The following is a 22324-nucleotide window of genomic DNA, read 5'->3' on the forward strand; positions in this document are numbered from 1 at the left end:
GTGTCATTGTGAATTGCCCTTAACTGCATTAATTTGGTGAAGAAAAAACACAACAGATTTTTAAATATAAAATTCAGTTATTGTAAATTCAACAGCAGCAAACAAGTGGCTCTTAAAGCATTCAAACACTGAATGAATGAAAAGAGCTTTGAGGGTCTTTAATGGTGGTCAACTGCATATTATCTGACATTCCTTCCCTTATGAAAATTAAAACAACTATCGGTTCAAACTGTTTATGTTTGTAAAAACAGTCACCCTGTTTGAATTTTAGGGTTTTAGCTGGGACATAAGATTACCCATAGTGTGGGTGTTTGGAAGGATTCCCAGGAGAAAGACTCCTCTCTATAAACAGAACATACAGCAAAGTTTAGGTTTGCAGAACTGAATCCAAATGCATCACTAGACCATGTCAGTTTGACCATTTGGGACCAAAGAGATACTTTGCCATAATGCACATGTATGGGAAAAACCAAAAAAGTGAATCTGCACAAATGCTTAATATTTGTTATGCAGCCATAGTCTTATCTGGCAATCTTAGATTCAACAATTTACTCATACTAAAATATTCTTGAGTCAAATTGAAAGCTGGAGAACTTGGTCATGCAACAGGATAATATCCCAACACCACAACTAATCTTTTACAACACACCAGCTGAAATAATGAAACTTTTTGTAACAATGGACCAGACAAGTTGAGGTCATACTGTAGCATCATCGTACTGCCTCTTCAGAAGCACATCAATTACAGCAGTTCTCATTTTAAACCTTTATTCTCACAAAGTTAGGGAAGTGCAGGAGAGCCCAAAAGAGCAGAACATCCCAACCAACACAGCGGCACCATCATGATTTTGGCATTGTGAAGCCATTCTTGCAGCGAGCATCAATTTCCCATCAGATTGAACATATGCCTGCAAATATTAATGAGCCAAAGCTATGTTGTGATGAAATGCTTCAAGATTCATAAGCAACAATATGAGAAGGCTATTGAAACAGCTAGTCTTAATGTGCCATGCTAATGAATCATCTTTTAATTTTTGACAGACAGCTTTTTTTGTTTTGCATTAATATAGTTTTAATGACAGACACTTGAGCTTTAATTAAAAGAGTACCCAGAGAGAACTCATGTAATGACAGGGAGAACATGTAAACTTCATGCAGAAAGGTCCCTGTTGTGTTTTGGGGTAAATACTCTGCTGTTATGAAGACCAAAACACATTTATGTCTTTAATTTTGTCTAACTAAATGTAGACCAGATCACAGGCATTGCATTTTATAGTTTTATCTACTGAGAATGAGCACAATGTTTACCGCAAAATAGTTTACATATATATATATATATATATTACACTTAAACATTTATGTTGTATTTTGAGTATTTCTTCTACTTAATCCCGAGATTACTTAACTGCATATATATAGTACGCTTTATTATTTATTACTTTGCTTTTTCCTTTTAGGCCACAAACTGCCTCTCTGGAGCCAAATCTTTTGTCTGTGTTTTGTTTTCTCTGTGCCGTTTTAAAGCTTTACATAGCCCATTTGAGAATTTATTTGCAAAAAAACAAAAAAAAAAAGCCACAAGACAAACTCAGATTATCTTTTGTTATTTATAGCAAGGCCTCTGTGGTCCACTTTGCGTCTATTCCTACACTCAGTGCGTCATGTTCACCTCTACATTGGTCTGTGCAGTTGGAGAAAGACTTGCTATTTTATCTTACTTCAGATGCATTTAGACCAAAAAAAAACAAAAAACGGAGAAAACAGCATCAGAAAAATTACATGTTGTCATTTCTGTAAAAAGAAATTCTTTCCCTCCTAATAAGATTCAAAAATAGCAATAAATTCAAGCATTTACAATGTTTTTTATTATTCTTTACTTCTGTATTCCTTTTTCTGCTGTCTTTAAATTAGTTTTTTTATATGCATTTCTTTATCACACTCCTCAGCTCCACTTTAAAGCATTCTCTTCTATCATAATTGCTCTTATTGGATAACGGCTGAGATTACAGATGCATTTCTCTGCGAAAACATTAACATTTTGAGTGTGTGATGAGACTCTGTCTGCTGGGAAAGACAGTAGATTCATTTACATACGGTAATGGTACACCTGATTGTGTCTTTCAGAGAGCTGTAGCTGCAGCTCTGCTCTTGATTTAATGAGCCTCTGAGGCTGTGCAGGAAAACAGAGATGAGCTCTTGTTTTTTTGTCTCCATCTGACCCGGAGATGTCAGACATGCTTGCTTTTTTCCCTCCCATCCACAGTTTGTGAATGTAATGATTTCCCATTAAGTTTATCAGAACTGGAGCAATTCTTCATCAAGTGTTACATCAGTGTATAAAAGCGAGGTGCGTGTTTGTGTGCGGCGGTGCGCGGTGAAGCATCAAATGCACAGGGAGATGGATCCTGCAGTGTTCTCCTCATTAAATGTCTAGCTTTTACTCTACCATGACACTCCAATCAGCCAAGCTAGGTCAACACTCACCTAAAAAAAGAGGTCATCCTGACACAGCAGCCTGGATTTTACCGAATAAAATCGAAAGGAGTCCTGTGAGAATTGAGCATCCCACACCTGAATTTCAGGTACATAAACATCAGTCGTAAATTTGAGCTCCACGACTCTCTCTGATCTGTTGCTACTTTAATCTCTGTGCCTTCAAGAATTGAGTCTTTTCAAATCTTTAATTCATCTTTAGTTCTCTCTTGTTCTTATAAAACTTAAAAGTCTTTGAAAAAGTGAATGCAGACTAAGGGAATAACACCTTTTTTTCCAAATTAGTGAAACTTCAGATTTCGGTAGATTCTTAACCGCTGAGAGCTTCTTGTTCTCTTTTAGTCATCTGGTTTTAGTTCAGTGAATGTAAGTTGATATTTTGAGCTCTGAGACTGCTTTAGATCATGAATCTTGACCTGGAGGTGTTTTGCAACACAAGCAACCCAGCAGCTTTTCTCTCTTTTTTTTTTTTACCAGGTTCTGTATTGATTAGAGATGTACTGATGAGAATGCTGATGACTTCCAACTCTGATTTTTTTTTTCATAGCTTTGACCTAGATTTCGGCCTATCACAGTTTCTCTGTGAGAGCCACAATGTAAAAGCCTTCCTGCTTCAACCAGGAGAAGCAACATCATATGCGGTAGTGCAAGCATAGTGAAACAAGCTTTTGCTGGAGTTGACATATTAAACATCTTGTTAACATTTAGCATGGCTGACCTGAAAAAACAGCAGCCTCTGTGTCCGTGTTCATGATGTTTAACTCAGATTTCCAAAAGATATCAACATGAGCGCTCAAATATGTTAAACTCTGCTGTACACCGGTTAGCCTTCCTGTTATCAACTGATAGTTTTGCTCTCCCTTGCTGTCTCTGACAGTCATGTGTCGTAGAAAATGCAGTTTCCTGTCTTCCTACATCTTTGTGCTTCCTCTGACTTAAAATTCAAAAGTACTTATAATAACTAACTTATAATAACTAACTTTTGGTGTTCTTTCCTCCAAAGTGTCAAACACACTCAGCAGTGATTCTGGTCAACACTCAACTTTTCTGTCTCTCTCTAATTTCCCAAGATTTGATCTTCTTTTTCCTGTCAGGCTCCAATCCCATATTAACCCAGGCTGGTTTTGTTTTAATTTGTTGTCGTGTCACTGCTAATGTATTAGCAGCTTCCCACAAAATGTACATTTACTGTGCAAATTAATCACACAACCATCTTTAATAATCACTGTAATTTAAGACAGTTTACTTGACATAGAAACATTTTTTTCCCCCCCCAGATCTTCATTTTTGAAAGCAACATCTACTACAGGGCAACATTGGATACCCGATCAATCCGACTGGTTTCCACCGGTAAAGACGGGGTCATCTTTAATGGTCTGACTGACTGGCTGTATGAAGGTAAGGTATCAGTCTGTCAACAGTTTGGAGATTTTTGTGATATATAAATATGCAATTTGTTATTTAGCATCTTGGACACAAGTTTCTATTTTCTCAAGATATTCACTGTAGCCTCAACACTTTTCAAAATGGGATTGAAAAGAAAACGTGTCATTCAGATTTGGCAGATGTGGGTACAAAGACATCACTACTTGCACAAAGTTGTTTGCACAAAGGCTGTATGACTAACTATGCTGCCTGAGGTGCATTCAAGTGCAATAGGAAATACTCACTGCTCACGTCAAATACGTAGTACTAATAAAAAAAAAAACTGTTTTACATAACAAAAAATGACTGATTTAGTGGAATTCAGAGCATAACTTAAAGAAATATAATTAACCTGTTACACTAGCATAATACCTTTAAATGCAGCATTTGTTTTCACGCTGTTTGGTTAAATTCAGATATTTAAAACCACGTTATGAGTTACTAAAGGCAGTACCCTGCTGAAGTATTCATTTCGCTTGAACACTTTATGACTTTGTCAGAAAATAACAATTAAAATAAAATTTATGTTCATGGGATTTATTTAATTTTTAATTCAAAACTTTAATAGTTTTGGAACTCCATAATTACAGAAAATAGTTATAAGATTTCTATATTGAACTATTAATTAATTAAAGAGAACACAAAATAAAGGCAAAAAATAGATGAAATCTAAAAGAATACAGATATATTTTGAATAAACACCAAGAGCTTATATGTAAGCTTATAAGTAAAAAGAAAGAAATCACTTCTTATTATGTTTTACACATAAGAATCTATATCTTGCTTTTAGTAGAACAGTAGTAGAATTAGCTATATGTTCATTCATTTGAGTATTAATTTAACTTTATATAGAAACACCTTAAGTTGTGTAACAAGTTTATTCAGCTTATGGAGTTTTGTTTTTTTTTAAATTCCTTTCACAGTATTTGTGAAATCTTTGCTCTTGTCCCTGTTCCATAATTCATATGTGAGCCAGTCTGCTGTCAAAATATTTCCATCCATTTCAGCTCAGCAAAATGGACAAACTATGAGAAAATTGAAAAATGTAGCATTTGGAGCTGCTTCCATACAAATCCTACTCACAGCAACCACCGCTTTCTTCATCTGCCTCGAGTGCTGATTGATTACGATCAACGGGGCTCTTCCAGTGGAAACAGAAACCTGTTTGTCCATAATCTGCATCCTTGTTGACATGTGCTGTATTTACCCAACAACATTTGAAACAAATTTTTAATTGAGTCTTTGGATTCGTGCCTCTACCCACAGCAGCAGCCTCTCCCTGAGGTGAACGGTGTGCTGTGTGTGCATGGTTTGATCTGAAGCTGCACAGCTGGCTACATTTCAGTGCGCCTCCTTCCCTTTACCTCCCATCACTTGTCTTTGTGTTCAAGCACTTTTAATTAATTCATGTGCACAGTGCTGCAATCTCATCCAACAGATGTTAAAAAGCCAGCAAACTTGTAATTTAATGTGAGACATTTTCTGATTACAGCATATGTGGGACAGACGTTCTAATTACAAGCCCCTTTGATGGGGCTTTCTTTACAAATGCACTGAGAATAGTAATTCCATTTAATTCGTTTCTAACAAAGTTCACGCGCCTTTTGTTCCGGGTTCTCAATCCAGAATTATTAACTTGTAGTTGATTTCGAAGCAATTGGGGGTGATGACTGTGAGGATAATGTGATTGTAAATTGCAGTTATTTTGAAGAAAACTTTGTTACAGTGCATGAACTTGGGGGAAGACTAAATTAGATTTTTTTCTTTCATTAGATTATGCCTGTTTCAACAACACAACATGACAGATGTAATCTAAGGAAAGATTTGGCTTCTTGGCTTCTGCTGCTTTTTATCACAAGGATTTTTAACTGTAAAACAGCTAATTTACTTTTATTTTTACACTTTTATATATATTTTTTTCTATGTATAGCTTTACTCAGGTCAGTCAATATCTGTAAAAAGTTGTTATGGGTTTAGGATGAAGCTACCTTGTAAGCACACGTGGAAGGCTTATTGACAACCAAGAAGGACTTTATAAATATCATAACATACAATGTAACAAATATAAGACATTTTAGAGATAAAGAAGAAACGCAACACAATCACTTCTAAAAACATAGAATATGACACAAATTCACAACAGTAACAAATGAAGAAACATAAAAATGACCCCAAAATTACAAAAATCTGTAAAAGAAATTGCCAAAAAAGTACGAAACTGGGAGAAAACCTTCAAACATATATGCCCAAAATACATGCTTTTATTACTTACAGTGCTACAGTTTCATGACTTCTCTTTTGATAAAACTACTGGTTAAAAAAAACCTTAGAATTATTATGGACATCCCGATCAATTCCTTTGTCCCGGATAATAATTTGAGTCAGCTGAGATTGGGTATTTTCAGATACCAAATCTCAGTACCAAGTGCAGTTTGACATGTTCCACACCTTAAAAAACACAATATATGCCACCTATTTCACCCTCTAAATGCAGCTTTCACTTTCCATTTATTTTAAGTTACTGCGATTTTGTACCAGAGGTTTCAGCTTTTCCAACACACCATTGCCTAAGTTTTAATGTTCTCACATTGTTGTTTGTCTTGGTTGAATTCCAGGTTATTGTTTGAGAGCAAAGCACAGAAAATGTTCTTCTGCTTCACAAACTTAGCACTTTGCTTTGAACATCATAAAACAAAATAATAACTAGTGTTTCCGCTGCTCTTTGTGCAGCTCTCCCCTGCAGAAATAGCCAGCAGAAAAATATCTAAGCTCATAGAACAGAACCACTCACATCATAAAAACAGGCAGAGATCTGCAGCAGCCAATATATTCTCTCTTTCATTGTAAACATCAGAGCTAAGTGTAAAAACACATGATTGACATGCAATCCCTTTCATTCATTAGATATCCAGAGTTGAGTTTAGTCTGGGACTCTGATATGGATCATTTTTAAAAACTTTGCTTTGCACATCCCTCCTCTTAATCCATTCTCCCAAAGGCACTTTTGTGTGTACTGGGTACAGCCAAAAAAAAAGGTTTGAAAAGCAAGTTTTGAAATTACAAAATATCATGCTGATATTTAAAGAGAAAATTCAATTTACATGCTTGGAATTGCTCTTTGATGTTTGACATCTTTGTCGTGTCGGCTACATTTTTCTGTTTCAACACCTGCCTTCAAGCAAAGAGTTTACACGTGATCTCTTGGGAACAGTGCTCAGCCAACTATAATCTGTAAGCCTTTGATGTGATTAGTGTTAGTAATTACTCCTCAGTTGTCAAAACAGAAGTCATACAAACTAAACATGACTTGCGCTCATGACTGACGGATGAACACCACTAAAGTCAGAGAATGGGACCTGGAAAGCCTTTTGTGATGCCTCTGAGGCCGAAGAGAAGATGGCGTCATTAGGAGGCGGTGCGTCTGCAAGATCTGAACACTGCAGCGGCTAATTAAAAAAAAAAAAAAAAAGTTTGATAAGCTGTTTTCTTCTCTGCTGTCCGAGGCTGTCACGTAAAGGAGGAAGAGCAACAGCATCGGATGCACAGCAAATGCCTGAAGTGTTAGGCTTCAAAACATACAGTCTAATTCAACGGCCGCCAAAGAATAATGACTAACATTAATCACATTATTCATGCACTGCTTTGTGCTCAGATGGTGTAGAAAGAGCTTATTTCAGCCACTAGCCTTGAAATTCCTTCTGCACTCCAACAAGCTCCACTCGACCTTAGAGTTAGAAATCTATTAAACTTACTCAGTGCTCAATGTTTTCCTGAGTCCACTCTGACCTCACATTTGGAGCAGTGTCAGAAATAATTATAGACTGATGACAAACATGACCACACTGCTCACCAAGGCTGATCCAATCATTTTTTTACTGAGAGAAGGTTGTCGTTTGGAGCTCCACATGTGAGTGCTGTAGTCTGTTCTGTAGTCAAGGTGGTTTTAAAAGAGTTCTTCTGCCCCCTGCTGGAGGGACTGTTGCACATCGGGGAGTAATATAGTACTTTGTAAAGGGATTTAGTTAATTTGATATTTTTTATGCTTTATCTGAAAACGGATACAATAATTATAAAATAGCAAAACATTTTTGAAACCGTAATTTGCTTATTTGAACTGGCTTTACAGAGGGAAAGTTTTGTTTCTATAGCATTTTTAAGAATGGTTGAAAATTTGACTTATCATATAGAATTTCTAGTACCATATATATATATATATATATATATATATATATATATATATATATATATATATATATATATATATATATATATATTTTTTTTTTTTTACAATGTAGGTACTGTTTCCACTGGCATTTAAATTAAGCCAACATGGCCCCTTTGCTGAAGGTTTTTTAAAAGGACTTTTTCACTTTTTTCAACTGCTGGGCTGCAATATCAATGCAATTAATATCACCAAGTTTTGTGTAGTTCTTGCTTGTCTCAGCATTTAGTCTTATGAGATGGTTACATCTCCTGATGTCTAAATTTAAGAAGAATGCTTTAAAAACTGTCAATTTATCAGAACGTATTAATTCTGTGATCATTTGTTTTGTTTTAGGCAAGTATGTCACTTTTGATAAATAAAAATGTTCTAAGTAAGAGTATCACACATAGATGTATGTCTCTATTCTTGTTTTAACAGAGGAGATCCTGCAGACCCACATTGCCCACTGGTGGTCTCCAGACGGACTCCGTTTGGCCTACATGACCATCAATGATACCCTGGTGCCAAAAATGGAAGTTCCATATTTCACTGGCACACCATATCCTGGCAGCCAGGACTATCATTACCCGAAGGTCAGACTGGGGCACAAACCATCACGACTGTTACACAGTTCAGGAAACTCAGGGTGGATTTGATTGATTTGCTTTGAATAAATGCATGAGATGAAAGGGAAGTCAAAGGGGGGCAACTTGTAGCTGTAGTGAGGATCCTCCAGAGATGCAAACCTGCAGCATGACTTTCACAAACAACAAACAAACAAGCCGCCTCAGACTAGAGACTGATGCAAGTGAAAGACGCTTTCACGGCGTGATGAAAGGTGTTATTTTGAATCCCTTTGGTTCAGGAAGTGAAAGTCCTACCAATCTGTTTTTTTTTTAGAAAAATGTTTGACGTCTGACACCTCATGAAACTCTCTCTGTTGAATACTCAGGGTGAATGTGTAAAACTGAATTTACACATTCAGTTTACAGGATGAGTTAAACTTCACAAGAGGGAACAATTATGTAAGTGATGGGTATGAGGGAAAATTGTGATCAGCTGGAGGGGGAAAAAATCTGTTTTGTGATTTAAGATAGAAAAATATTAAGAACAAAATGAAAATCATATCTTGAAGAAGTTTTTTTTTTTTTTGTTTTTTTTTTGCTAATAGAGATGAAATTTCTCTGTTGTTAAATCTTACAGTAGGAAGTTTCAAGGCCATGTGAGCTTGAAACTTTATCCCGTACGCTGCTAACGTGAGAAATGTCTGTTGCAGGTCTTTCCACGAGTGCTTTTAACAAGTTTTTCCTCATTAATCCAACAATTTTCTCTCCTTAATTTGATTGTTTCTCTCATCGTTTTGCCCATAATATTAAAACATAAATATATTACTTAATACAGGACACCATTCTGATGTTTAAACACATGTGTCTCTGGTTGTCTTCTCAGGTAGGAGAAGAGAATCCTGTAGTTCACCTGTCTGTGGTGAGCCTCCATGGTCCTCTGCACACAGTGGTGATGAAGAAACCCGACGACCCTCGGATAGGGTAAGTGACAGGAGGGTAACGCCTCTGTGTTTGTGACACAACGAGTGACTACCGTCGAAGTAGTTAGTCACTCGTAGTAGTTAGAAGGGCCGGAGGCTGTCAAAGGTGTGATATGTTCTTTTCCAGGAGGGAATATTATATCACCATGGTGAAGTGGGCCACCAACACCAAGTTGGCTGTTAACTGGCTGAACAGAGCCCAGAACAACTCCATCCTCACGTTGTGTGAGACCACCACCGGAGTCTGCATCAAGGTGACGCAAACTGTGACACATTTCTGTTGCCACTTATGTTCCGTTATCATATTTCGCTTCTTGTATTGGCAATTTATTCCTTCTCACTATTCTGTTTAGAAACAGTCATCCGCTTGAGGTTTTTTATTTAATTTGGCCTAGAAATGAATGAAACACCATGCGGTCCAGCACAAAAGCCTCTCTAAAAAGACAACCAAAGTCAGGTTGAGATTTTGTGCCAAAATATGTCCTTTTCTTAAACCCTCAAACAAAATTAAAAGTAAAGTATGGCAATGTTTGAAATATTTAACAGACAAGACAAACCCAAACATCAAATCCTTACTGCAAATCTTGTAAAGATTACATATCAAATGTTCAAATTTTGAAATATTTCATATACATATGCTTCTTTTGACACAGTCAGCAATTGCTATAAATGTCCTGTTTGTAGACTATTTTTCACAACAGTTTGTAATATACATGTATATTAATGTACACTTATTTTTCTTATCATTAAGTTGGATACTGTTTTTTTTGTCAGTAATATCAACATCTCATAGAAAAAATGTTTTTCTTTATTTTAAAACCTAGAAATACAAGTCAATTGGAAGTTCTTTAAAAATGAGAATAATATCCCTGCAGATATTTATCAAAAATTATAAGTTGTCTTTTTGATTTGTTTTGTTTTTTCCAAAAGTTTATGTTGCATTTGTGATTTTACTAGTTTTATTTCGCTTTAGTGAGGGCATTAATTGCCCTTGTGATTGTAAGGATTGCAAACCCCTGGACTAAGAAAAGCAACATGTTATTTCTAAGCTTTTCTTGAATCACAATTCAGCTTCCTATTCAGATTATCTCTTATTATGGCTCTTTGTAAAGAGGTGAATGACTAACATATTTTTGTTTTCATTCTTGGTTTTTCCAGTCAGGGTTGGACGGGTTTTTGTGGTGTAGTTTTATGTTCTGACATTATTATTCTTTCCAGAAACATGAAGATGAGAGTAACAGCTGGCTGCATCGACAGGTATGCGAAGGACAAAACCCCGTCCTGCTCCGTACCAAAGTAGTTGGTTATGAAATGCTCCGTGTGTTTATCTGAAGAAGTACAGAGATATTAATTTCAGAGCAAATGTTTTTTTTTTTCTAAAATTACTTCTCTCATCTGCGTAGAATGAACCTCCACTGTTTTCTAAAGATGGACACAAGTTTTTCTTCACCAGGGCAATCCCTCAGGGAGGGAGAGGGAAATTTTTCCACATCTCTGTGTCCACCTCTTTGGTAAAAGTGCAGGCATGACTATGATTTTTTTTTTTTTTTTTTTTAATACGTGAGGTTCAAGAAAAACATTTTCAGTGTGTTGTTATCGTTTAGCCTAACACCAGCACAGACATCCTCCATTCTCTAACGTCTGGAAACTGGGACGTCACAAGCATCTTGGCCTACAGACACGAAAAGAACCTCATGTAAGTAACACCTCTGCACCTGCGAGAGCGCTCGTTCTTCAAACCCACAGTTTCTTGACGCCTTCATGATTTTCAGATATTTTCTGAGCACAGAAGACGACCCGAAGCGACGGCACTTGTACAGGTAGCGTTCTCGTAAAAGTCGTCTGGCTGCTTTTTGGAGTTTCTGGAGAGCGATGGAGGACCGTATTAACGCCGTGTCATCCCCCACAGCTCCGACACGATCGCCCCCTTCAACCGCTGCTGCCTGTCCTGTGAATTCAAGTGTGGTTATGTGGACGTTTCATTCAGCCATAACATGGAGTACTTCTTGCTCAGCTGCAAAGGTGGGAGACATCTACATGGAACCTTCACCCTGCAGTATTTCTGGTAGAGAAAATCCACAGGATTAAATCTGTATTCAGTGGAAAGCTCGATAGATTTTGCTTTTTATTGGTGTCAGACTGACGGTTAAAATCAAACAGGTTGTAAAAAGCCAGCTACTTACCGACTGAAAAGAGTGAATTATCTAATTCTGTGACAACTCTTACATTAGCATAGCTGATGACGTTTGCTATGTGGGTGTTTCTTAATAGACAAGACGATAAGTGTCAAAGTATGTCGCTTTTTATAATAAATTAATTTATATACTGTACTTTGTTAACCAATTGTCTCACTTATTGTTCAGGTCCAGATATACCAAGTGTGGCTGTTTACAGAACAAGAGACAGAGAGAGTAAGTTTTTGATTTTCGGGGACAATGGCTCAACTGATTTTAGTTCCCAGCCAACATTTACATATTAGGGCTTCTGTTTGTAGGAAACCAGCTCAGAAACTGACTCCAGATGAATTTTTTCACAGTTTGCATAATAATTATTAGCTAATTACCTCTAAAGGGTTGATGACAGCTCTGCATAAAAAATGGTATCACAATGGATTCTAGATTTGTTGCCCATTTTGAACTGATTCAGTAATTACCCATTTAAGATCCAGTCAAGACCCACAAACAGTACCTTACAAAAAGATCCATAGCACTTGAAGTCTTTTGTATTTTTTTGACATTACAGCCACAAATCGTAATAGATTTTATTAGAACTTTATGTGAATGAAATACACAAAGTAGTGCATAATTGTTGAAGTCTTTGTGAGGATGTCTCTACAAGCTTTGTAAAACTAGAGAGTGAAATTTGTGTCCTTCTCACCTTCCAAAAAATAGCAAGATAAAATCCACTAGTTCAATCACAGTAGATGGAAAATATCAACAAACAGGAGTTTTCAAGTGTTGCCACAAATTTTCACTTGGATTTACTGCTGGGCTTTCTTGCAACATTTCAATAATCCTGCCAATCCTCCAAAGAAGTCATATTTGCAGAGCGCACCAATTATGGATGTCATTTTGAAAGATTTTCACACCTGAGCTCTGGATTTTTGCAGCTCCTCCAGAATGACCACAGACCTCCTGGCTGCTTCCCTGAGTAATGCTCTCCTTGCTTGGCCTGTCAGCTTGTTCTGCCACTCAGACTGAATAAGACTTAACATTGTGTTCTTCATGATTTAGTTTGTTTACGCAGCAAAACCCAGAATGCCTTCTCTGAACAATTTAATTTATGTTGTTATTAAACAACAGACAGATTGTTTTTACTAAATTGGTGACTTCACAAGGCAATTGGCTGGTCTAGATTTAGATATGGCTATATATAAATGCATTGCACAGTTTTCAGTTTTTATTTGTTAAAAAAATGAACCCTTACGTCGTTTTCCTTCCTCTAGACTAGTTTGTGTTGAAGTTTGGTGCTTTTATGTTACAGAATAGGAAGAATGTAAGGGCTGTAAGTTATAAGGTACAGTAGGGTGCCCAGCCTCATGGTTCCTTTAGGCTGATCTGATAAAGGACCATTTGGGGCAAAATTCATTGAGCAGTCATCCTGTTTCAGCATTACATCCACATGAGCTCCATACTGGCTGGATTACACTTACTGAGAGCGCCTGACTGACTGTTGTCTTGATCTGCAGAGGTGTTCGACGTGGAGACAAACAAGAGAGTAAACGACACGTACAACAACATGCAGATGCCTAAAGTGGAGAATAAGACCATCACCATCGATGATTACAGTACGTGACCCTGTACACAACGTGTGTGTGGTCATTTCATGGGACGCCCACTGACCGTGTCCTTTCTCTTGTAGCTCTGACGATGCAGATTCTAAAGCCAGCAGGTTTTACAAGCACGGCCCACTACCCTCTACTGCTGATAGTGTGAGTGTGACTTCACACTATCTATGTAGAAATGGATAGTGTGTTCTAAAAATGGTCTGCTTTGTACATTTTTCCTGCTCCATCAATGCATGTAAAAGGTGTTACAGTGTTACAGGGCCTACACCAATGAGAGCCTTTTGCCTTTGGAAAAGGCAAAATATCGAGTCTGCGTAAGATATTTCGCTTCTTGCACAAGGTTATCCTTTTTCTCTTAAAAGTCTCCCTTGAAAGTGGATACATAGAAATGTGCCAGTTTGAGAACTGACTCAAATTTCACTGAAGTTCAAGTTGTCACTTAGAGAAAATGATTTTTAAAAGCTTAAGGGCTTTACAGAGATGAGAGCTATAATAATCTTAGACACAATCTAAGATAGATGTTATGAAATTTCTGCAGCACAAGGCAAACCGCGATGCTTGAAAAAGGAAATATGAAGAAGATCTAATTCTACATATCCAATATACATACAAAATTACAGATAAACACAAAGCAGGATATTAGAAAACACTATCTCTATCCCCGCACCGACATAACTATGATTATTTAGTTGAATATCTCTGGACGAATACGTTTAAAGAAAAATAGCTTGACAACCTGAGATTTATATAAAGAGGCAAGTGAAAACATGGATTTCGAAAATAACCAAATGCTGTCTGTCAGTTTCAGGGACAGATTAGGGTTTATCCAGCCTCCTTTGTTCTGTTAAAAGCAGTTAATATCCTACCTGCAGCAGATTGCTCTTACAGCTTCTTCATTTATCATAAAACCAGATTAGTTGATTCTGGAGGCTTAACCTTACAGCTAGTCCAAGTGAGACAAAGTCCAAAGCAGGCTTCCAGTGTCCTAAAATAACTCCTATCCCAAAAACTTCATGGCAAAATTGACTTTTTTGAGCTTCATATCATGTCTCCATCATGTCTGGGTAATTGGGCTAATATTTATTTGACTACATAACGTAGTCAAATAATGTAATAATTTAAACCTAGAAAAATAACTAATAAAAAAAAAACATGGATGTTTTATGATATTGGAATTCGCCCAATCCGCCAGTAAAATACATTTCTTCCCTCACAGTGATGGCACACCTGGTGGGCAGATGGTGACGGAGCAGTTCCGGGTGGACTGGGCCACGGTTCTCGTCAGTAGCTTCAGCACCATCGTCATCCGCTTCGATGGCCATGGCAGCGGTTTCCAGGGCACCAACCTGCTCCACAAGGTCCGCAGGAGGCTGGGGAAGCTGGAGGAGAGGGACCAGATGGAGGCACTCAGGTGAAACCTTTACTACAAGTGTGAGTGGCTGCAACTCAAGGACCTGGTTATTTTCAAGCTCTCTTTGTTATCTTTTTTTTTTCTTTTTCTTTTATTCATTTCAGGTTCATATCCAAAGAGCCTTACATCGATAAGAATCGAATGGGAGTTTACGGGAAGGTAAAAGAGGAATGGCATTCGTGTGGAATGGGGTCTTCACTCCAGTTGGCCTCCGCTTTCATTGAACGAAAAAGCTTGCTCGGTGGATCCGTGTTTCTATTTGTCCTTCTCTTTTCAGGCCTACGGCGGATACTTAGCCACAATGCTTCTGAGCTCTGAAGAGTTTACGCAGCTGAAATGTGGAGCGGCCGTCTCACCTATCACAGATTTTGAGCTTTACGGTATAATTTTCAAGGTTTTTTTTTTTTTTTTTTAAGTGCAAGGGCCTGGCTGTTTTCACGTTGACATAACCTTGCAAGAGCTTTGATGCTTCTTGAACAATTTCACACCCTGTCTGTATTGTATCCATACTCGATAGTCCGACAAGTAGCAGAGTAGTAGAGGATGAAATTTGATTTTACCATTTTGCAAAGCTCTATAAATATGGGGAAAGAAATTAATTTAATGTGGGGAAAAAAAGCATTTGATTTACCTGAAAAAATCTCAAGGACAAGCTCTGATAATACAGAAGAAATGTTTTGGGTTTTTATGGATTTAATGAGATTTAAATAATGTACTTATTTTCAATTAGAATCATGATTTTATGGATGTGGTGTATTTTAGTATTTTGGCTTTTCATTTACAGACTGAATGCATTCTCATTAAGGAAAGGTTCCAACTCTAAATTCAGTTTTAACTGGGCCTTAGGTTCAGTTTCAAACAGATTTGATTTATTCTGGTTTTTTTGTGGGGAATGTCTGACAAAAGGTGTCACTCCCTGACGAGTAAGAAGTCAATTTCTGTTTTGTTCCATTTCATGACTCATGCGATCTCAAGAACAAAAGACCTAATTTCCACTCAAGTAGTTAAGGGTTCTTATTTTGTACTCAAAAGTAAAACTCCAGAATTGTGAGTTTAGGATTTTGAAATTCATCATGGTCTGTAAAACCATATTTTGTCAAAACAAAATTCAGAGATTTATATTCTTCTCCTTGCACTTTAAAATGATGCCCTATTTTGTGTTGGTCTGTCCAATAAATTCTCTATAAAACAAGTAAATATGCTTCTGATAAAGTATCAGAATGTGAAAAAGTTCTAGGGTGTTATTATTTTGTTTTTCCATCTAATTTCTTTTTTTCCTCCCCCAACATTGCAGCATCTGCGTTTTCAGAGCGATACCTTGGCCCAAAGACAGATTCCAGAGTATATGCGGTGAAGTGTTTTAATATTTACTACCCAAATTTTACCACACTTGTATATGCAGGTTAACGTTCAATACTGATTGAACTTCAGATAGATTTTCCTTTTTCTCTCCTCTAGATGGCTAATTTGGCTCACAGAGCGGGTCGGTTGCTGGAGAAACAGTTCTTAATAATTCACCCGACAGCTGATGGTATCATATTCATAATTATGTGTTTATGATTTAACATTACAGCATGACAAGTGATAAGAGTCTGTGTTCCTCAGTCTCATGTGTGTCTTCGCTCTCGTTCTCTCCACCAACGCAGAAAAGGTTCACTTCCAGCACACAGCAAAATTCATCAACCATTTAATCAGCGAGAAGGCCAATTACACTCTACAGGTGAGCTTCTGTTACTGTAGCTGTTTGTTTTTTATGAAAACGTTTTTTTTTTGTGACAATTTAACAGTGTTTTATCAGCTAAAATGATTTTAAAGATGATTATTTTCCAGGTAAGAACCACCTACTTGTAATTATGCTGCACCTTTGACTCATTGTTTTTGTGTGTATGAGACAAACGATTGTTTTCTTTGGCCACATTATTCTATAACTGGATGGATTTGAGTTGGTTTTATTGAATTTGTAGATGTCTCAAAAGTTTTAATCTTGAATATTTGGTGACAAAAAGGTGATGTTAATCTCTCAGTTAGCTAAGAGATTAGTTTTAACGTTTTTATATCCATTTCCTGGTGGAGTGCCCCAGTTTCAATGTAGACTTAAGAAAATGCAGCTGCAATTGTTTGATCTGGACCTCTTTGGTCCTTGCTGACTTAAAACTGTTTTTGATGGCAGGCTTGTGTATTATTATTTCTGAACATCTTGAAAAATGTATTTCTGGTGACATGAACAAAAATGGGAATATATTAAAATGACTTGTTTGTAAATGTTTACTGATTTTGAAATCTCCAAATTTGACTCCCAGCAATTTTTCTTGACGTGCAGATTATAAATCCTTGTTTTTTCTACTGTACGCTGAGTCACTGCTTAAGTTTAAATAATTTTCCCGTTCCTGTTTCACAGATCTACCCGGACGAAGGCCACTTCCTGCACAGCGAAGGCACACAGCAGCACCTGAGTCAGTCCCTTGTCAACTTCTTTGAGGAGTGTTTCAGGGAGCCAGAGACGCCCAAGGGTGACGGCCAGGATGAGGTCGAGGAAGACAGTTAAACCTGGGCCCGCCAGACAGCCGTGGCCACCTCCTCAATCACAGCACAATATGCAACAAATCTTTCTAATCTAAAGTCTACGCCGCCTGCCGTCCAATCTGATTTTAGCTCTATTCTGAAGCACCTGCATGTGCAAACAGGGCGTCGGCCCCGATTCCCCTAGTGCTCGACTCACGCTGGCTACTGTTGAAGAAACCGGTCAGACAAAGGCTGAATAAAACTCCTATAAGTGCAGCTGCTCTCTCTCTCCGAAAAGCTGGACCAGTACTCCCTCTGGTGGACAAACAGAGGATCGACAACCCAAACAGGCAGGCTAAAACAAGTGCTTTGCAGATTATTCCCATGAGAAGATATAACTCTTTGATGGCTGCCAGTTTGTGATAATCTTGCCAACCAACTAAAATGATTGTGTTCCTGGTTATTCAGAGTTGTTTTTTTCAGATTCTCTGTTTAGTGTCTTACTGTGTGTAAGTGGATGCATCAGTCCATAGTGGCTTTAGAAGATGAAGGCACAACGTTTAAAGCTGTTACACTCAAAGATTGTATAAATAATGAAGTTTTAATAATTTCTTTGTGCCCACATTTCTCTATAGAGCTCTTGTTTTTGTCACTGTGCCTTACTGTGGGGAAGATGTTCACGTTTGGAGCCCACACGACACTATGAAATGAGAAAACATGGTCCGAACAGAGCAACAGAGACGTCTATGGATTTTAACGTTTTTGTTTTTGTTTTCTCACAATACATCGGAAAGAGCGCCATATAAAATAAACAGACAACGGTATATTACAATTCCACATATGTAACCATTACTTAGTTTGCAGTTTCCCAACGTTAAACGTAATTTTCTGCGTTTATTAAGTTCTTTGCTGTATGTTCTACCAAGTCTTTTCTCCTCACTTCATTTCTGTTTGTATTGTCTGTGGTTTCCAGTCAGCTGCTGTATAAAGTGTATAAAACTGATAAAGTCTCCATGTTATATGTTCAACTTGTATATAAAGCATTTTGAAATGTATTTTGTCTTAAATTTGTTTCCTAAGTCTAACCAACAGACTAACGCGTACAGCAAGAAATAATGCATCTTACTTGACAGATAAAAACTTAATTTCTATTACATTTACGATTAAAAACAGACTTCTAGTTTGAAAAGGGCTTATTCATTTCACGTAAAAGCAAAGTTGACGTTTGTCGAGGCCCATTCAACCTGGACCTTTTCCACATTCATTCCTGTTGTGGCGTTAGATTACATGCAGCTGACACATTTACAAAAAGCAGGAAGTTCTTAAAGAAACAGAGGCCAATTTCAAGGTATCAAATTGCAAAGTCAAATTTCTTTTATGTTTGATATATTAAGTGTTTTTAAACAAACCGAAGGTAACAGTTACTTGATTATGCTACAAAATGCCTGGAAAGCTTGTAGTACGTCCTACAAGCTTCTTGCATGATTAGGCCTATATTAAATTTTATACAATTGAATATAGACTGAAAAGGTTTTATAAATCATCACATTCTGTTTTTCTTTCACATAATGTCCCAACTTCATTATAATTGGGGTTGTATCAATGTTATAATTCAAGTTAATTTAAATTGGTTAATTTTCTTGGTACTGGTCCACATTTTTAAATAAAGTTCTCAAATCATGTGTCATTTTTTACATCAAATATTCATATAGCATCAATTAGGTTTCCATGTATATTTTTATACTAAGAAATGACAAAAAAAACAAAAAAAAAAACATACTGCACACTTGAATTTCTACCATAAAATTTATTTCCAGTGTTTCAGGAGTCTGTGCACATTCTTCACAATCTGAGGAACATTATATCCATACAAATAACCCCACTCAATGAAATATCCCTCCTCCGTCTCCCCTCGGCGAACCTCTCTGCACAGAGAAGTACCAAACTGCCAACAACACCCACCATCATCATCGTTTTACAATACTGTACTTGAATCCTGTGATCTGATGGAGATGCAAAGCAGCTAAAACATGGCATATTTGCACATTTAAATTACTCTTTCTTAATTTTCACAATGAACATTTAAAATTCAAGTGCCGTTAAAAACCAAGAGATGAAAAACGAGAGGGGTGTATAAAACCTTTAAGACCAGAGTGGAATGCCTAAAGAATGGAAGCTCGGCATTTTTTCGTTACCAGCAGAATGACTGAGTCGATTCAAAAAAACAAAAACAAAAAAAAAAAAAGTCATTCACAGCAACATCTTCAACAAAGACAGTATGGCACCCTTAACATTTCAATGTGAGGCACTTTCTTTTTGTAATTAATCGTTTCTTCTCCTGATTGATCCTCAGAGCTTTTCATTTGATTCCACTGCCGCCCATTGAGAGATGCGTGACCCATTAAAATCCATCGAGTCTAAAAGCACAGCTTGACACGTTTACTGCTTTTTTTTTTTTTTTTTTTCCAACCACACAGCAGGAATGAACATGAACCGTATCAACTATTTGCATAAGTCCAGTGTCTTCTGGTTAACTTTTATACCCTTGGAAAGGCCCCTTTGACAGCAGAGAGCTTGTAGGCAGTCAGTCGCACACAGGCTGTACCAAAAAACACACTTCAAGTACACAGAAAAATAAGAATATGTACACTTTAGAATGAAAACAAGCATGTAAAGCTTTTAGTCAGTATTACAGCAAGCATGTCTGTACATTCTTCATTTGGTTACCGACAGCCTCGCTGACTTTAAACATTGTAACTTTCTTAACACAAAAATAGTTCCTCTGCGATACTAAAAATCTGTACTTTTCTTTTTGTTTTTAAACTACTTCCTATTATTCTAAGTCGCATCCTCCTTATAGCCTTTCACCTTCCAGCGTTCACTCATCCTTCAACATACTTCACTAGCTCATCGCTTCATTAGCAACAGGTCCTTTTTTTTTTTGACTTATTTTGTCATTAAAAAATGAGAAAATTAAAAAGATATAAACATTTGTTCCATGCCTTGTTCAGAGGTTAGATAAATGGTTCATCTGTTTTTATAACCGCACTCACACCTGGTAAAAGACGCACTCCAGACAACGTTTGTAAACATGCTCATTCACCAACATTGGTCACGTGACAGAGAATATAGAGACAGGAATACGTTTCACACACACACACACACACGCACACACACACACACACACCTGTCACAGGTACTGGTAGAACCGCGAATGGACCACCTGGGAACTGGTGAGTTTATGTGGGTGAGCGGTGGCAGACAGGCTCAGATTTTTGCTCTGTGAGATTTCTCCGTTTAACGCCTCAGCGGGACCGCGCGCCAGCTCGGAGGAGGACGGGGCGCCGGAGTTCTGGGAGTTTGAGCCGCACAGCGCCCCGAGCTGCTCTGAGACGTCCAGGCTGACCTCTGGGTTGCTGGTGCGGTGGCGCTCACGGGCAATCCAATCCCCGATGGAAAAGTCCTGAGAGCTGCACTTCGGTTTAAGCCGATCGACGGCTGACAGCTCTGAGCGCGAGCCGACCGGCTGCGACCAGTCCCCCAGAACGGACAGCTCTGCGAAGTCTCTCTGCCCGCCCATCGTGTGTCTGCGCCTGATGTTCTTTTTCTTACTGCGCCCCTCTGGAGATCGGCTCCTCTGGCTGCCCACGCCGAACATGTCGTCCACGGACATTCGCAGGCGGACCTTCAGTCGGTCGGTTATCTTCAGCTTCCACGCCGGCTCCGTTTTATCCTGCTCGCTCCGTGACGACGAGCTAAGACTCCCGCTGGATCGACCTTTTGCCGAACCCACAGCCTGCGACAACCTGCTGGGATCTTTGTCGTCCAGAGAGGTCTCACTTTCGGTTTTCTGCTTGCTGGATTTCTTCCTGGACAGCGTGTCGCACTCGATGAGCCTGTGCGACGGCAGCGGTCGGGTGGACTCCGGAAGTTCGCTCTTCTCCGCTTTCCCGATGGTGAACACAGACAGGTCGCTCTCGCTGTCCGTCTCCACGGGCCGGCCCTCGCTGATGAGCTCGCTCCTCTCGTCGTCGGCGTCTTCGCCCCCTCTGCTCTCGGACACAGACTGTACTTCGGGACTGAGCGTGCAGGTCTCGGCTCCGGTCAGGAACGTCATGGAGGACGTGGTGGAGTAGTCCGAGGTGATGGAGCAGACCTCGGCTCCCAGCCCGCCGGGGCACGCGTCCGCGCCCAGAACCGCGCTCTTGTTCCTCCTCGCTCTGGGCACCGAGGCCTGAGAGCTGGTGCTGTTCATCGTACCGAGGTCCGACACGGTGTCGTCGTAGTTGGAGGGCGGGTCTGACAGAGACGACTGATGCGTTACCGCCATGCGGTAGTTGAGGTTTGGGGAACTGGAAGGTGAGGCGTATGGAGGCATCTGATGGCCGGAGGGAATGTGCTCTCCAGGGAGGGAGGCGACCGACTCAGATTCTTTCCTGATGGTTTCCTCCGAGCTGTTCCTGTGCTTGTCTTTTTCGCCGTCTTCGTCCGTCTGGCCGCTGTCCTCCGCCTGGCTGACCTGGGACCACAGAGGCTGCTGACCCCCCTCTGGGAGCTCCTTTTTGTTGAAACCAGAGTCCAGGTCATCGTCTGAGCTGCTGAGTTGAGATTTTTCTTTATTCTTCTTGCGTTTCCGGTTGGCGAAGATTGAGGAGCGCAGCATTTCTTTGCTACACTGATTCCCTGAAATCCACAAGCCCTGGCGATAGAAAACAAAAACATTATAGTCTTGGATATACATTTCTGCTTAAAAAAAAAATAAAAATCTCTGGTCAAATTTCATTTTTTATTTTTCTGAGAAATCAATTATCAAACCACACAACAAGAAACACCTGAAATGTACAAGGTAGACTTTTTAAATTAAAGGTACTGAGGTACTAAAATGTTTTGTTTTTTTTTTTTTTTTTTTTTTTTATTTGGTATTTATTGGAATGAGGAAAAGACGGGGCTTCACAA

At 38.5% G+C, this 22324-nt stretch overlaps 2 protein-coding genes across 8 annotated transcripts in view; one reads left to right on the forward strand and one right to left on the reverse strand.

Annotated features, from left to right (window-relative positions):
- LOC106949145 (dipeptidyl aminopeptidase-like protein 6) overlaps positions 1–18423 on the forward strand; it is a 105319-nt gene extending 86896 nt beyond the window's left edge. For all 7 annotated transcript variants that reach the window (XM_015035214.1, XM_015035216.1, XM_015035210.1 and 4 more), the window contains 19 exons: positions 3771–3891; positions 8561–8715; positions 9572–9669; positions 9796–9922; positions 10887–10925; positions 11072–11179; positions 11273–11364; positions 11441–11488; positions 11578–11690; positions 12032–12079; positions 13357–13455; positions 13530–13599; positions 14672–14866; positions 14971–15025; positions 15144–15246; positions 16161–16216; positions 16325–16397; positions 16513–16586; positions 17265–18423. In XM_015035214.1, the coding sequence (XP_014890700.1) occupies positions 3771–3891; positions 8561–8715; positions 9572–9669; positions 9796–9922; positions 10887–10925; positions 11072–11179; positions 11273–11364; positions 11441–11488; positions 11578–11690; positions 12032–12079; positions 13357–13455; positions 13530–13599; positions 14672–14866; positions 14971–15025; positions 15144–15246; positions 16161–16216; positions 16325–16397; positions 16513–16586; positions 17265–17411 (1821 nt within the window). In that variant the 3' untranslated portion in view covers positions 17412–18423. The remainder of the gene's footprint in view (positions 1–3770; positions 3892–8560; positions 8716–9571; positions 9670–9795; positions 9923–10886; positions 10926–11071; positions 11180–11272; positions 11365–11440; positions 11489–11577; positions 11691–12031; positions 12080–13356; positions 13456–13529; positions 13600–14671; positions 14867–14970; positions 15026–15143; positions 15247–16160; positions 16217–16324; positions 16398–16512; positions 16587–17264) is intronic.
- A 737-nt stretch (positions 18424–19160) lies between these two features.
- LOC106949146 (rho GTPase-activating protein 21-like) lies at positions 19161–22318 on the reverse strand. Its single transcript, XM_015035218.1, has 2 exons — positions 22285–22318; positions 19161–22068 (listed from the first exon to the last, which is right to left on the reverse strand). Exon 2 carries the CDS (start codon positions 22029–22031, stop codon positions 20559–20561), a length of 1473 nt encoding a protein of 490 aa, XP_014890704.1. The 5' UTR covers positions 22032–22068; positions 22285–22318; the 3' UTR covers positions 19161–20558.
- Between the last annotated feature and the right edge of the window lie 6 nt (positions 22319–22324).

This window comes from Poecilia latipinna, unplaced genomic scaffold (genome assembly GCF_001443285.1).
Source record: "Poecilia latipinna isolate Pla-1442-1.1 unplaced genomic scaffold, P_latipinna-1.0 Scaffold328, whole genome shotgun sequence".
In the NCBI taxonomy this organism is placed as follows: Eukaryota; Metazoa; Chordata; class Actinopteri; order Cyprinodontiformes; family Poeciliidae; genus Poecilia; species Poecilia latipinna.

Excerpts from the sequence above, each read along its gene's own strand:
- LOC106949146 (XM_015035218.1), bottom strand. The coding sequence starts at position 22,031 with ATGCTGCGCTCCTCAATCTTCGCCAACCGGAAACGCAAGAAGAATAAA.